Genomic DNA, 17,117 nt, shown 5'->3' on the forward strand with positions numbered 1-17,117 from the left:
TCTTGCGATGCTCTTTGATACAACCTCCCTGCATGAGAGGCACTATATCATATGCAAGGATTATTATTTTAATTATTATTAAGCATTGACAGACATATCTTGCAAAAAGGTTGTAAAAATATTATTTTTTTAATGGGCTTTTTAAACTCACATATTAGTCATTAGAATCTGTGATTTGAATATTTTTCCATGGTTTAAATTGGGATTTTAAAGAATGTGATTTTTTTACCCTTTTCTCACTGGTTGGTAAATCATTTTGGTGATATGAGCTTATGATGGGATTTTCCCATTACTAGGTCAAACAACCACACTTGTTGTTAAATTAACAATCAGACGAGAATAATGCCAGAGAGACCAAACAGATTTACTGACAATTGGAGAATCAGTCCCAAGATGTCAGGATGGGGTTGGAACCTATCAGTGACTGCCACTATCAGCAAACAAGTTGTGAATTGTTTGCAAAGTTCAGGTCATTACATGAATAATAACGTTTCATGCCTTTCATATTCTGTCAATATCAATGGAATGTAATCACATCAGCATGCTTCACTAAGAATAAAAAAAATTGAAGAGATAATTAGCTTTCAGCCTGGCTTAGTTCAGCATGGTTGCAGTCTCATCTCTGAGTCAGAAGATTGTGGGTTTAAGCCCCACATTGGGACTTTGAGCTCAGAAGTTGGACAGCTACATTGTCAGAGATAATATCCTTTGGATGAGACATTAACTCGTAGTGTTTTCTGCTTGTTCAGATGGATGCTTACGATCCCATAACACTGTTCGAAAAGAGAAGGGATTTCATTGCTTGGTCAACAATCTCCCAGAAGGAAAAAAATGGTATGTCCACATTAGGGCTGTTTGCAGGACATTGCTGTGGACAAACTGCCTGCATTCGACTACACAGTCCTACATTAACCATTTTCTGTGGAATGCTTTGAGAAGTTTCAACATGATAAGGCAAGGATCATCATAAAATCAGGATTTTGTTGCCAAAGGTAAACTATTGAAACAAAATAATAATAACATCCTTGTATTTGATATAGTGTCTTATCACGTCTTCAAGACATCTCAAAGTGCTTCACAGAATATACTGTAAAGTGAATTGTCTGTATACTTTGTGGGTGAAATTTGCAGAGTTTATTAATGGTGCCTTCTCCAAAGGTCTGAAATCATTGAATTCACCCAATCAACTTCAACAAGACCAGCTGGAACCTATATCATGACATAACATTGCATTCTGCTCAGAATATTAAAGGTGTCCAGGGGGAAGATATAAATTGTATTGACTAACCACTAAAAACTGTGTGTATCATCAATACATTCTCCAGGAAAATTGAATATTACATTGGAATTCAATTGGCATCAGTGAAGCTTCTTGGTAATCATATGAAGAAAGAAATTTTGTTTCAACTGCAATCACTTAAAGCTGCAATTTAATCCTAAATAAACATTGTAAAATTAGGCATCTGTGGACTGACTGGTATCTCCCCGTCCTCTCTTGGCCAAAATGTCTGATCAAAGGCATTGAGGCACAGACCTTTTATACAGAACATTCCCTTGTGTTGATGTCATAAAATTCCCCTCCAGTGATAACATGAATGAGGAATGGAATTCATCACTCTTAGGAGACAGTGAGCAATGGACAGAATTGCCCACATGTGATGTGACTGGAGAGGAATTTTATGTCACTGCAGGGAAATGTTTCACACAAGATTTCTCTTCCCGGGCTGCCTCTCACAGGCAGCAGGTAAGCATAAAATAGAGGCCTGAAAGATAACAGTAAGAATAACTATTACCCTTTGCCATGTATAGGATTATGTGACATATCACCCCTTAGACATTTAGAATTACGCAACAGTACATTTCTCCTCCAAGGTGTTGGTGTGAGAAATGTACCTGATTGAAGTTGCTAAGATTGAAAGCCTAATTGCACAGTGCTACCAATTTATGGAGAAAGTATTTTTTTTAAGAAATAAATTGAAGAATGAGGATATATATGTGCATAAGAGTGATGTGTAAATAATTACTAGAAAATCCTTGGTGTTTTTTTATGCAAAGAAGAAACCCAGATTTGGCTTTCTTTTTATTATTACTGAAGAAACTAAATCAAAATAGTAAGCATAATCACACAAATTTGGACTGGTTGATGCCAGCAAAGTTAGATGGCACCCGAAATATTCTTCAATGCTTACAAAATTACTTACAAACACCTCTATTTATTATTTCATAAATAGGCGCAACAGTTTCCATTAAAAAAAGATTAAATATAGACATACAGTATGGAGAAACAATTATATATAGCCATATGTAAAGGTTATAACTTAGCTGTCTCCAATCAGTTGCTGCATCTAATGAACACCAGAAAAGCATTTGGCAGGATTTTTTTTTGTTTTTTTACACAAAAGTATAGAGCGACATAATTACTAACCATTACACCATAGAGGATACAAAAACATCTATGTAGTACAAAATAAATGTGTTTTGCTTTTTTAACACTTAAAAACTGTTCATGCTATTCAGTGAGACAATTTGGAGTTGCTTAATAAAATTGTTGGAAGCAATTTTGCAAATATAGAACTATGAAACCATTTTCTTAGAAATTAAGCAAAAAATACTAATCTTGCCAATCTGGTCCCACTTGAATGATATAATTCAACTGGACAGAGCCAGTGTAAAGTTATGTTTTAGCTAGGAAACCCTTTATCATTTTATACTCTAAGAGAGTGCAACACAGACCCTATTTACAAACTTGCTATGAGTGCTATATCCATCAGTCAATTTTTTTTAACTGGTTAACTATCAAACAACTGATGGAAAGCCTAGGATTGTATTCCTAGATTGACATAAAATTGCTAAGGCAGTTCACTACAGCAGCACTCCACAGCAAAACCAACAGTAAGCAAAATGATCCAAGTTTCCTTCAGAAACGAAGCAGGACGTTTGTCCGTTAACAATCTTCGATGGAAAGAAGCAAGATGATGTCTTGTAACTTGGGCAATCCCACAAGCTTAAGTGCAAGCTTAAAGATCTAAGTGCTTAGCGACTTGTTCTCTAAAAGGACACAGAACTGCCTTGATGCAATCCATGTTTGAAGACTTCCCTGCAGTCATCATAGGAACGCTGAAGTCACTCCCTCAGGTGAGGTACAGTGATTTATCCCTCTGCAAGCTACTGTTGAGAAAAGACAATCATTGATTTGTGCAAGAAAAAAGAGAAAACAACAATTTGTGTAGATATAGTGCCTTCACATAGAATAATGTCTCACATGCTTCACAAGGATGTTGTAGATGTCGAACAAGTCAGGCGGAGGAGAGGCACGGTCAAAGAGATAAAAATAGAGTGGGAGTGAGATGGAGGGAGATCCAGCGATTTGGACACAGTTGGCCAGGACAAGATAATGGTGTGAGGGCAATGTGGCGTGTGATAATATCACCAGTACTAATTATTACATAAACCAAAACTGGAGTCAGTATTAGTCAATAGTTATCGTCAGCTGTGTGGGGTTTCACTGCTGAATATTGGTCAATAATTTGCACTGGAGATAGTATCATAGGTTGCATTTTGCCCTTGTTATGAAACGTCTCGAAGACATGATAAAGCACTGTATCAAATGCAAGGATTATTTTATTAAAGTCTAGTTGGTGAGCAGACAAAACATTTTTTTTGTATTTATCCAAATCAATTGCCAGCACCGTGTACAATAAATCAACCAGATTTATTACCCGCAAAAAAGTCCAGTGGTTTCTGCATGATTGCACATTGTTAACTTGTTTTTAAATCACTATGATGCATAATGATTGGGTTATTTCCCAGTAATGATTGCAGATTGCCAGTTCAATACTTCTATTGATTACATTACAGTGTGGACGGCATCACGTGAAAATTGCATGAAATTCCAGCTATGGATATCTGTCAAAAATATCCTGCCTGTTGATATCTGTCAAAACTACTACAAGAGTGAGAAAATAACAGGTTTATAAACAACTCTCTCCCTCTCACCCCCAGGAACTCAATAATAATTATTATTAAAAAAAGAGACACTAAACAATGATAACAATTCTGAAGTGCCACAGCTTCAATTACTAGCATGCAATGACTCCCTGATGTCCATTATTTGCCGTGTAATATAAGACCAACAGTGGATCATTAACCGACTAGATGTACTACTGCCTTCCTCTGTATTGTCTCATTAATTCCATGGGAGGCCTGTAAAGTTAGTGATGACACAATGTAATGACAGGGTGGGATGGGAAACTTAATTGTGGTCAGAGAGGAGGAGGTAGTGGTTGGGGGAGGGGGGGGTGGGAGCAATTTCCAATTCAGGAGGAGGAGACGCATGTGGTATCTGAAGGAAAGCCATGCTGGGAGGGAAGAGATCAGGACAATTATCAGTTAGGGATAAAGGCAGCCGTTGTGTGTCTGCGCTGGTAGGTGGGGAAAGGTTGATTCTTGTTGGCAGTTTTGGGTGGGTGACAGTTTAGAGCAAGATAGGGTACGGAGGAGTGAAATAAATGCAAATTAACTGCAAAAAATGAGACTGCAGTCACAAACGCCAATCATTACCACTGCGCCTAAATTTGACATACGTGAATATAAAGTACTAACAGTCCACCTAATTTCATGTTGCTTATGAATGCACAATATGCCAGTAGATAATGGGGAGTCTAATCATGGGGGGATAAATAGACACAATTTAAATCTTTCAACCTTCTTCCTTTCTTATGTGCAACTCTTGATAACTCACCCATTATTGCAGTAGTCGTTCCAGTCAACGCTCTGGGGCGGAGGGTTCCGGCATCCTGAACGAACACAGTCCATTGCCGGCGTAGCAACAGGTGCGGCGGTCGATGTTGAGTTGATTATGTTTTGAAACTCGGACTGTAAGTTGAAGCTCTGGAGGAGAAAACAAATAAGTATTTTCAGGCCTGTCAATTGCGCGATAATAACAACAAGAAATGAAATAAAATGCAACTTCACTTCAATTCTTTTCTTCCACAACTTTTCTGGATGAAAATGACTTTGGGGGCAGCTCTGTGAAAGAGTGCTTCGATAGACATGCAAAGCCACCCTCACTGCCAGTGAATCTTCTACCGATTGAAAGAACTTAACAGGGAAGGCAGCATCTTTTCAATCAACCACAAATGCAACGCTGTTACAAAAGGCCTCGTCTATTTAAAAATAAAAGATGCATTGACCACTCATATCATTGCTAGTTCAAAGAAATACAGTATATATATTCTTAACTTCAGAAAATACTTTCAAATACAGAAAAACATGTGGATCTCTGAATGAATGTTGTCCTTAGAGAAGTCTCAATTGCTTTGGAACTCGTTTCTCCATGAAATTATCTTTAGGACCATTAAATATCATTGGTAAGAAAAACATGCTGGTTTTATTTATATTCTATTCTGTACCATTCCTGTGTCCAGAGTTAGTAGGAAAATGTTAAATAGAATTCGAAAGTCATTCACTTTTTAGTGGTGAATGGCTAGAAATTCCATTTTGTTCTGAAAGCCAATAAATGCAAATTTACAGTGGTTGTTTTCAGTACAATTCATGCACTGCCTTATAGCCCAAACTGATTAGAGTCAATACTATTCCATTTGCTAAGCTCTGACTTTTGACAGTGCACGTAGCAACTGTATTACACAGGCGGTCAGCTTGTTACTCTGTATTGATCTCTGACAGACATAATGCATGACAACAGTTTGCTAGCAGTGTTCTAAGATTAAGGACAACACAATTTAATAGCGAGAAAATATCTCCATTTTGTAATCCTCTTACTGTTCAATTCACCACAATACATTTGTTTCAGTTGACGTCATCAATGCCTTGTGACTTTGGTCAACTGATGTGGTGGGGGGAAAGGGAACAGATGAGCTGAGTGTAATTCTTACAATGTAGCCAAATAAAAACTGGTAAGCGGGTTTTAACATTGGCCTATGATGAGGCGCAAAAATAGTACCTTGATATTGCCACTGAGCCATTCCAACATCCCTAATCTTTCATGCCATCATTATAATGTACTTCGGAAGACTAGTGCTGACACAATCCGTGGAGCGATGTGAGTGAGGATTATGCCTTTATAAAGTGTCCATGCTGCTATAGAACTCTGTATAAATATACTCCAATACATATACAGTACAGAATGAGATTCGCCAGGCACCTACAATATACAATTTACATTTATATAGTGCCATCATGTTGGGAAGTTGTCTCAAAGTGCTTGACACTGCTGGCTGGCGGTATGAGCCGAAGTGGGTGGGAGTGGAAAGATAATTGAAAGTCAAAAAGGTACATCTATAAACAGGCCTTGAATAAGGGGAGGGAGAGAGTGAGTTGGATGGCGCAGGGATTGCGTTCCAAAGAACTGTCAATTATCTACTGATTGAAAAGACTTTATATGAAAGCTACCTTTTTCCAATCAATGGAAAATATATTAGCAAGAGTCCTCTTCTATTTAAAAAAATAATTAGTTTCTGCTGATTATAGTTATATCAGGATTGGTGCAAATACAATACAGTACAATTTACATTTATATAGCGCTTTCAAGTCGGGAGGACATCTCAAACAATAAGCCTTTTAATATTATTCCATCTCAAGCAGCTATCTGATTCCCTTTAAAATAACCTATGCCTCTTGGAGTTAGCCTCCTTTACCAACACTGACACTTTCAATGTTCGCCAGACATCGAGTGCTCCACCTGGATCGATCTTGTGAGGTGAGGCAGCAGCGTCTCTGACATAAACAGCGATCGCTCCACGGAAATCTCTGTACGTCACACAATCATGAGGTTTCAGCTCCGAGCTCATATCTCACGAGGCGCAAAGTCTCAGCTGTCTAGTCTGTGTGGCATACAGGTGTTTCCACAGAGAAAACTCTTGTTTATGTTGGAAGGTGGTCTTACAAGGTGGCCATGTGGGGCAAACGCAAGTAAAGCCATCACTGGGAGTAACCCACTACTGGTTAGCATCCGGGATTGCACGCACAAGGGTTTCCCGATTTCAGACAGTTCACTGGGGGGAGATTGGCTAAAGGAAGCTCGGTGATTCCATTCGGGAGTCACCATGGCCCACTTTTGGGAATTTTCTCGGGTTTGGACGTGGTGTGGTGGCAGCAAAAGAGATCTGGGAGTAGGCTGCTCGGAACCCATATCAATCAGGTAAGGGAGGCATGGGTATCGAGGGGGTGGGAGTATGCAATGTTATTTTTATTGGCCAGCCGGGTGTCTGAAACATGCAGAAACCCACGCTTAAGGGTATCCACACCTAACTATGCATGTTAACCAACGATTGCTGGAATCTAAAATCCCCTGCATATAAAAAAATATTTCTGGTGCGATTTTTGATAATCTGTGAAGTAAATAAAGATGTTCACAAGAGGAGTCCCATTAATTACCTTAAAATGTTAATCTTCCAATTATATTCATCTGCTGGTATTAATAAAAAATCTAATGATTTTATTGAGAGCTATGTGGTTTTGAGGATTGCCCACTTGCTACGTAAAGTACATGTAGGTCAATAAACAAGGATTGTGGTTGAGCTAAGTTTAAGAGAAGGGATGAGGGAGAGTGCTTATTGTTTTTGTTGCTGTCATTATTATTTTAATCTTGATATATATAAATGCAGTTGTAGTTAATCTCTGAGACATGCATTTGGATCTGGCTGAAAGAGCAGGCAGCAGGTGGCTGGGTATTTGATTTAACTCTACCTATTCATATATTGTTCTCTAAACTCCTCTCCTTCATTCACACACAAAGGCACCATCTGCTCCTCTTTTATCTCCATGAGTCTCAACTAACCAAAATTCAGCCAAACACAGCTTTTGTTCTAAGTTCACAGGCAAGAAACACATCAAAAAACACAACAGTTCCTGAAAAAGAAGAACAGCAGCGTGTAAATAAAAATGCCATTCAATGTCTTGTACAAAAAAACCTTAGGAATTCAGAAATAAAAGCAATAAACTTGAAATAGCATTTTTAAAATAAAAAAACACGCATTATGCTAGCTCAGAGAAAAAAATGTCCAGCATATTTATGTGAAATTTGCATTTTTCTCATCTGTTTGATCTAAATTGTTGTAAATCTAAAATCTTGCTGGTTTTCATATTAACTTAGTTCAATGAACAGTTTACTTTTCAGAGGGTATCATTTTAGTAAAGGTTTGGGCAAATAAATACAAGCTGTAACATTAATTGATCATATTTATCATAAATATGAGCAATTAAAATTTGTTAGGATAGAATGGAATATACAATGAAATTGTCTGTGACAGAGCAGGACTAAATTACCTTCTTTTTCCTAAATTCTTATGTTTTGACTTCAAAACTTGAAAACTAAAACCATACATTTGGATTTGGTCACATTTCACCACCTAATTCCTCCTCTATAAGGATAAGATTGCAAATGAAACCTAGACGGGTTATGTTTGCTTTTTGGACTGAGAGAGTTGAAGTAGAATCCTGGGCCAATTAAACAGCAGTGACTGTTCTCTATCAGTCATTCATGAACTATGATGAAAGATAAATTGAGCTTAAAAATTAATGCAAAGAAGTCTAATTACACAATAGTGGACATTTTACAGTTTGATCCTCCAGCAACAATTACCAGCTGTTTTTCTGTGATTGGTGGCATCCATGCCTAGAATTTAAAATTTCGTTTTCATGTGCTGGACTGAAATCAAAAGGAGGACCCGATAGAGATTAATTTGTTGTCAGAGGGGACATTTGCTCTGTAATTAGATTTTTGAGTCCTAGCAATTTGCTCTGCTGCTGTGCTAAGTCTTATGAAGTCTGCAGCAAAACAGAACACTGATCTTCATCTCTGCACTTTACTGTGAACTAATTTCATTTCCTGCCTATCTGAAGAGGTGTTTTCATCAGGCATCAGGGCTTTTTTTGTCCTCGTGGTTGATTTATTCATCAATCTCAATGTGATTTTGTTTTTTTACAACCTTGAAATTACATCCAAATCCACACACATCTGTTTATTACATGAGAAAATTGAAAATCTGTCTTTGTGATATCATACAAAGATTTTTCCACAAGGTTATATAGCAAGTCGACAGATATTAATGATTTCATTTTTTGGGCTTCTTTCCCTTGTAGTGCATGGAATAACAAGGAGGTTTGGTATATCTGGAAGTATACTCTTGCCCTTGCTATTTTAGTTTCTTTACTCAGTTTAAAATCTTACGTATTTGATCAGCTTGTCCAAAAATGCTTTGCACATGTAATTCATGAATTAGTTACTTAATGAAGACAAAATATATGAGCACCCTCCAGTAAACACTACAAACTGGATATTTTGTATAATGATATAAGCACTTGTTAGGACTTTTCTACGTGTCTGACAATCAATATTATTAATAATAATAATCCTTGCATTTGATATAGCACTTTTCACGTCTTCTAGACGTTCCAAAGCACTTCACAGAATATACTGTAAAGTGAATTGACTGTATATTTGTGGGCGAACGCAGCAGCCAATTGCGCACAGCAGTGTCCCACAAACAGTCGTAGATTGAAAATGACCAATTTATTATTGTTTTGTTTTTGGAGGGATTATTATTAGGCGTGTGGAGTAAGGAAACTTGCCCAAGGTTTCGCCCTGCCTGGAATTGAACTCAGGTCTCTCGCTTGCAAAGCGAGTGCTCTAACCACTGAGCTACAGGACTCCACGGTATAAAGCACATTATCTTTCTTTCAGATATAATTCTAATTAATAAAAACTGCTATTGCCAAGAATAACGCTGTAATGATTACTCACGGGGTTGGGTGGGAGAGCTCCATAGAATGAGAAACTTTCACAGAGGGAAGGCCACATGCAAAGAAAGGCAAGTGACAGAACTGAAAGCCTAGTAGTGGTGGAGCGAGGCATGCACAATAGCAGTGATCAAGTGTACTGATTCTGTGTACTATGTGCATTTACTCCCCATGAATGCTATTTATTCCCATTGAATTCCCTTCACTTGAAAGTGATTTTACTAGGCTCATCTCTCCATGGCCACTGCCAGTGTTACCCATGCTTGTCTGCAACCCTAACTAACTGAACAAACATAATGCATTTCTTCAATGGATGGAGCGTCTAGTTGTATTTACAAACCAAGGAGAACTAGCCAACCAAAGCAAGAAACTTCTACCATAAATACAGGATCAATTGATTGATTAAATAGAAGATGAGTGATAATTGGAAAGTAGAGATATTAAAAGATATAGTGAAAGAAATGAACTGGAATTAAAAGAGGTGGTAATTTGTAATTATTAGGATAGTATGGAATATACAATGAAGCAAGCTTTCAGCCACTCTGTCCCCTCCCTCTAGAACTCCATCTTGCAATCCCTCCACCTCACCCCCTCCCTTGCCTCCTTCAAGACCCGTCTCAAGACTCCTCTTTGACCATGCCTTCGGCCACCCTCCTCCCCCTCCTGCCCTCCACCCTCCCTGATCCCGACCCCCAGTTCAGGTCCGAAACACTGATTGTGCAGCACCTTGGGACGTCCTACTGACGTGAAAGGCGCTATACAAATGTAATTTATTTGTTGTTGTTATTGAAATTGTCTGTGGCACAGCAACAAATGGCCTTGTTTTTCCTAAATTCTTATGTTCCTCAGAGCTTGGTAGCTATTTTACCATTGAATCCTAAGATGTAAATTGTTTGAGCTATCTGGTCACCCTGATATACATTGATTTGACATTAAAACAACAAATGGAAGAAACAAAGCAGGGTGACAGTATCTGAAAGAGAAAAATAACTGATATACTTGAGCTGAAGGGTCACATCCAAAAAGGTCACCTATCTTTCTCTTTCAGTTGCTAATTGAACTGCTTTGCATTTCAACCATTTTCTCTTTTAGATTGACAACATTTTCAACTTTTCTTTATATCGATGATTCATCTCACATCCAACTCACCAGACAATAAGAATGCAAAGTTCCCTGCACATCAAATGACCTGTGATTCTACCGCTAACACTGTGAATACATCAGAGGACTCAGGAATTCCAATGTTTTAACCAACCAACTCCTGGTTTTCTATTGCACAAAATCATACAGATTCAAACGTGAATGTAATTGAGTGAGCCAATTACTCGGAGGTGCTGCTGCTGCTGAAAAGTGCAATGTTATACTGACCTGCTGCATTGTTGGCGAGTGCAGAGGAGCCTGAACCTGCATGGGTAGCTGGTGATTTCCTATTTGCTGAGACATAGCAGAGGTCTGCTGCTGGTGAAGCTGGTGCTGTTGCATGGAAAGCTGCTGGTGCAGAGGAGGGCTGATCTGAAGAGGTGGAGGCGGAGAGACAGCCATATTTGCTATAGAAACAGTCACAGGCATCTGACCACTGGGTTTGGGAGCAATGCTCCTAGACAGGTTGGGGTGCATGGCAGATATGTGAGGGTTCATACCAGGCTGTTGATGATAGGCACCCGAGCCAAGGTACATTGAAGAGGGGGCCTGTGGTGGACCAGGAAACACTGACTGCTTTGAATTCATTATCTGAGGAGCCTGGGGGTTCTTTGTATCAGCAGGGTCATTATAGCTCTGTAAGGAAAGAGCATCGAGATGTTCAAGGAAATCACAATATAACAACAACTTGCACTTATATAGCGCCCATCATGCAGGATAACATATGTGACTAACGTACAATAAAGAGATGTAAATCATATTTGCTTTCTAAACATTTTCTTCCTTGATCAGGTAAAATTTGACTGTAAAATGTAGTGACTGTGTTTGTAGCGAACACAGGAGCCAATTTTCCTTTCCCTTTTCATTCCATGGGATCTTTAACTTTCAGCTGGACAGGTAGACGGAATCTTTGTTTAACATCTGACAATTATCTTAATATGTAAGAGACAACCTTATAATAATTATGCTGCACTTTAAAACTTCTGATATGACCAAACCAAAATGAATCTAGATATCAAGAACCTGTATGCCCTAATATGCACACAATGTCAGTGGCAATAAGATCAGAAGTTATCTTAGGAATTGGTACAAATAAATTATAAATCACTCTAGAGATTTTTTCAAAAATATTTTTCAAAGGTAGGATTTTCATCTGCAACCATGTAATGAAGTAAAACCACTTATGCAATCCAGATACTTTACTGGTTAGACCATCTAACATTGGAGGAGGGTAAAATCATAAACTGAATGTAACAGACACCCAATTGCTGTAATCCCATTATTTACTGCAAAGGTTGTACCTTAAATGATTAATAAGACCCATCAGACCAGAGTACACAATCATAATTCAGCTGTAAATCCAAAATTGGTTCAGGCATACAAGTCTCAGAAAGCTGGGTCTGCTTTTGACTTTTAGATTGTACACCAAAAGAATGCTATCTTGGTACTTTCAATGAACTGAGCAGTGAATAGCAAACAGCACTTCATCAACCAGAATGACAAGACAATTAATTAAGTCAAGTAACGCAAAAGGCAATGGTTTTAGAACTCTGAAGAACAGTTATTGTGGCCTGAAGAGATACAAAAGCAAAGCAGGTCGTCCGAGGTGTGGGGGTGGGTTTGGGGGTAGGGGTGGGGGTGGATGGGAGGGAGGAAAGAGGAATTTTAAATAGAGTGGTGTTGCATGCATTGAGGACACGGGGCATTACCTTGGAAACCAGGCTGGCTCTATATGCTGCTAACTGCTTGAGATACTCCTTTTTGGCAGCTTCAGTTTTCTTTTTGTACACCTGCAGGACAGTAAAAAAGGATTGTTAGCAGATGACTGAATTAACTGACTGCAGCACAAATTCACTAAAGTGATCTTTCAAGCAGTAACCTTAATAGTGTCAAATTAGATGAGCTAAACAATCATTTTTATTGAAGCCTTTGAAACTCTAACCAGTCAATTTATGTCAGACTCTTTCCTCTTGAGTCTTCCCTGTTCCAGAAACTGTTAAATAGAATGCACTTCAAAGTACTCGTATTCCACTGGTATCCAATGTTATCAACAGCTGCATAATCTGACAGAAGCCAACTGTTGCAAAGACCCTCTACCTGAAATGTTATTCCTTCCACTAATAGCATTGCGCTCATTCATTCTGTTATCAAAAAAATGTTGCATTGATTCTTTAGTAGGTAAATTTGTATTTGCTGAACTGTGGGCATTCAACAGCAAAGCACCTATATAAAATATAACACAGTATTTATATATGGGATGGAACTATTTTCCAATGTTTAGCTCTAGAGACCATAGCACGCCTTATTTTCTCATTCAGCACAGTTTTGTACCAACACGTTTTTCTGCTCGTAGATACAGTACTGCTGACATAATCAAAAATAAGATGAATTGTCTTAATGTGACACACACTGGAACTTGAAACCTTCTCTGTGAAGTATTCGAGAGGGAACAGGCCAGGGAAAATGTACTAAAGAGATTTTTTTTCTTTTGAAGCAAAGGTTGCTGTTCAAGGATCTGCGCAACAAACTAACAAAGCAACAGAGTTGCAGCCGGAATTGTTGCAATGCCAAAACATTTCAAATCATGTTAGAGTATCTGCAGTAAGTATAGCTTTTCTCATTCTTTGAATAAAAGTACAACCGCTCATAAACTTCCCATAAAGAGAAAAGTGCAACCTGAGTGGTCATGTGATCTTTCCCTTCTCTGCTGATTATGAGGACTCATTATGGGCCATACCCTCAAATCTCTGCCTGGACAAAGCAGCATTGAGTTGCAGATAACATCAAAAGTATTGAAATATAACACAATAAATCTGCAAAATTAGCTCCAACTCATGCCAGTTCTGAACCAGAATGGACTGGAGACTGGCAACAAATGTAGATTATTATACAGTATTTGTACTGTTATAAGATATGGGGGGATACTCTCTTCAGTAGGCAATCTAACATTTTTCTCATTTGTTTAACCTCAATATACAAGTATACTAGGTATACTACAATACTTTAAGAGTTGACGGAAAAATTATTTGGAGACTTGAATCTTCAGATGAGCTTGGAGTACTGAAATGTCAAAGTCCTGAGCTACAAAGTCAAGACAATAAGGGTAATAAAAGGATGCTGTGCAGATTACCATCTTACACATGACCTCAAGATAAACCCTCCAGAAGTGACCACCAATGAATAGAGTTTCCCTGATGAGTCTTACCTGCCAGGGAGTCACACAAGAAGATACACTGCACAACCCAAACTGCTAACCTCTGTTTACATAAAGTCTTGGTCTCGGAGGAAATTAACAATTATCCAGACTGACAGAGTTCCTTTGCAGTAGCTGCTTAGGAGGTTAGTGCCCTGTGCACATCATTACTTCCTCTCCATGGAAAAAATGTGAGGTGACAGATCAAACTTGGGCATGTGGTTTCCTCCGGCAGATGAAACTGAGAAAAAACCTTAGGCAAAAGGAAGGATTGAGCTTGAGAAATACCCTGTGAAACAAGAAGGTTCTTCTACCACTAACCCATACACTTTACCACCCCTTGCGCTCAATAAAGACCGGCAAATAACAGTACCAAGTGAAAGCAATGCAAAATTATGGGAAAGCAATGTAAGATTATGGGAACATTATTTTGCTCAGATCCAGTTTCAGGTTCAACAATTTGAAGAACTTCGGGTATTTTTCATGCACCAGGAACCAAGAGGGTTATCAAAGTATATGGGGAGGCAGGAAGTGGGAAGAGTGAAATTCATTTAGATTGCAGATTATTTGTGTTGAAGAAATTTCCAGGACAGAGTCAATGGGTCAAGTGATCTGTTTCTGTCCTGTAGAATTCTATGATTCTAGGTCACCACAGGGTGTCTCCCAGTTGCCAGCCCAGCAAAGCAGATAATAAGAAACAGTAGTAATATGGATTCTCAGTGAGTTCAAAGAGAGTCACTCATCTGCATATGAAGATCTGATGAAAATGCTGACTGAAGCTTTGATCATAGAAATAACAAACAAAATAGTTTCCACATGGAGCTGTAAGCCTCTATAAGTTGATGTATTGCAATTAGCTGGGTTGCCACCACCACCCCTATCAATTGCTCCTAACGTCTTTCAAGAACAACATTATCCATCAGATGATCTGGGAATCGAACCTTCTGCAGATGCAAAAGCCATTCTGTATTAACTTGTACGTGTAACAATACCAAGGCTGAATCCCTGTGAAGTGGCTTCACTTAGGATGGTTGTATTGCATTGTTTGTCCAACCATGGCAGGCATCGGCAGATTGCACTAATATATGGTGTCGATGAAATAGTGACACAAAAGCCTTGCAGACTACTGACAAAATACACTTGAACTCAATAAGCTTCAAAGAAACTTCCTCCCTAAAAACCCAAAGGTCGCATATAAGATACTGCTATGCTACCAAAAACTTTTTTTCATATGTAAGAGACAACTGAAGATCTGCTGCTAACACAAGGGGGGGAAAAAGAGCTAAGATTCCAACCAGAATTTGCCTGCATCAAGCACACAAGCCATCAGCCCCATCCTGGCTTGGCTCCGCCAGCTCCCCATCCTCCCATGGATTGACATTCAAGATCTTCGTCCTCACTTTCAAATCCGTCTTTACCCCACCTAACTTCTGTGAACCCTGTGACCTTACTATACAGGCTGCTCACTCCACTTCCCAAACATTGGCCCATCTTCACGTCCCCTGCCTAATGTGACGTCCCTTCTGGTAGGTGAGCTTTTAACTCTTTTGCCCCCATTCTGTGAAACGTCATCCCGCAGTCCCTCCCTCTCCACTTTCAAAAATGACCTGAACTGTGTGATGAGCTTTGAGATGTCTTCTATATAAATGTAAATTGTTGTTGTTGCATTGTATAACAAGGCCTTATAGAATGATAGAAGGGCTATACATTTCAGTAAGATTCCCTGACTGCTTAGAATAGGAGATTTTTCAAATAAGTAGATGGTAGTATTCTGTGTTAGGTAAATCATATTTTAATGTGAAGGCTTATATACGTGAGAATGATTTGTTTCAAAGAGCCTGCCTCGAAAAAAGGCCCAGAGTTCTTTAAAATAGATCAACATTTTTACTAAAGAATTTTTGAAAACATATTTTTCTTTGAATCAAACAAAAGGAAGGAATTATACTGTGACTTAAATTCATGATGAATTGGGCAGCAAAAATAATGCAAGTGGGTAGAATAGCAGCTTGGTCAGATTTACAGCCTCAAGTCACATTTTTGTAGTCTGCATGTGCTGCAGGCAAAGTGCTAAGAGTAATAAATACCAATTTCAGAAACAAAAGCAATCTTGGTGCAGCCAGTGGCTATATTACAACAGCAGACAGAAACAGATGAAATAGGGCCTAGTATGCTTTTTCCTATTTATGCAGTAAACCAAAGGACCACAGAATCCCCTTGTAGGGAATTAAACATCGTGACATGTAGCATTTTTCTTATCATTGACTTACGATCCTATTATGGCCTTTTCCAGCCTTTTCATTCATAGTCCCTGTTGTGTGTTATATATACTTCATGGTCAAACCAGGAATTTGTTTAAATCCCCAAACTGTACATAATCATTAAAATCATTACCTCAGAAAACCTCCCTGCCTTTCCAGAATATGTGTTTTCTTTAAAAAATGTAGTTGAATATTATATTCAAGTTTCACATGCCCATATGTAACGATTCCTGATGCATAACTCTCCTCCTTTATTCTCGTCCGACTAATACCCTGGATCTTATGATGTGGTTTAGACAAGTCCTAAAGTATATTGAGGAGGTTTTGTATTTGATCACTTCAAAAATCCAGCATATTTAGATTTTCCTGCAGGGCACAATCTTTCCCCCCTCCCCCCAAACGTTTCTCAACAGATGAGCATAGATTAATCAAGTACGAGGAAATTTTACTGTTTGCAGGACGGGATACTGCTGTGCGTAATTGGTTGTCACGTTTCGCCTACAAAATACACTTTACAGTATATTCTGTGAAGTGCATTGAGATGTCTCAACAATGTGTTAGGGCGGAAAATCAAATGCAAGGATTATTATTATATTATTATTCCGGTGGTAAAAAAACATTCACTCCAATTTACAGTATATAAGCACTTCCGCCCGACATGAAAAGCGCTGTACCAAATGTACGGATTATTCTTATTATTAATAAATTTATCCAGTTTGCTGTATGAGCAGATCCCATTCTCCACTGTTGAGTGAGCTTGTAAAGGG

At 38.5% G+C, this 17,117-nt stretch overlaps 1 protein-coding gene across 6 annotated transcripts in view; it reads right to left on the reverse strand.

The window, feature by feature from the left end:
• Positions 1 to 2,055: 2,055 nt before the first annotated feature.
• Positions 2,056 to 17,117, reverse strand: part of tox (thymocyte selection-associated high mobility group box) — a 137,140-nt gene continuing 122,078 nt past the window's right edge. For 5 of the 6 annotated variants that reach the window (XM_042331878.1, XM_007896717.2, XM_007896716.2 and 2 more), the window contains 4 exons: positions 12,609 to 12,689; positions 11,128 to 11,535; positions 4,742 to 4,890; positions 2,056 to 3,168 (listed from right to left, as the gene is read on the reverse strand). In XM_042331878.1, the coding sequence (XP_042187812.1) occupies positions 3,132 to 3,168; positions 4,742 to 4,890; positions 11,128 to 11,535; positions 12,609 to 12,689 (675 nt within the window). In that variant the 3' untranslated portion in view covers positions 2,056 to 3,131. The remainder of the gene's footprint in view (positions 3,169 to 4,741; positions 4,891 to 11,127; positions 11,536 to 12,608; positions 12,690 to 17,117) is intronic. The other variant, XM_007896713.2, reaches the window with a different exon arrangement.

This window comes from Callorhinchus milii, unplaced genomic scaffold (genome assembly GCF_018977255.1).
Source record: "Callorhinchus milii isolate IMCB2004 unplaced genomic scaffold, IMCB_Cmil_1.0 Scaffold2, whole genome shotgun sequence".
NCBI classification, from domain to species: domain Eukaryota; kingdom Metazoa; phylum Chordata; class Chondrichthyes; order Chimaeriformes; family Callorhinchidae; genus Callorhinchus; species Callorhinchus milii.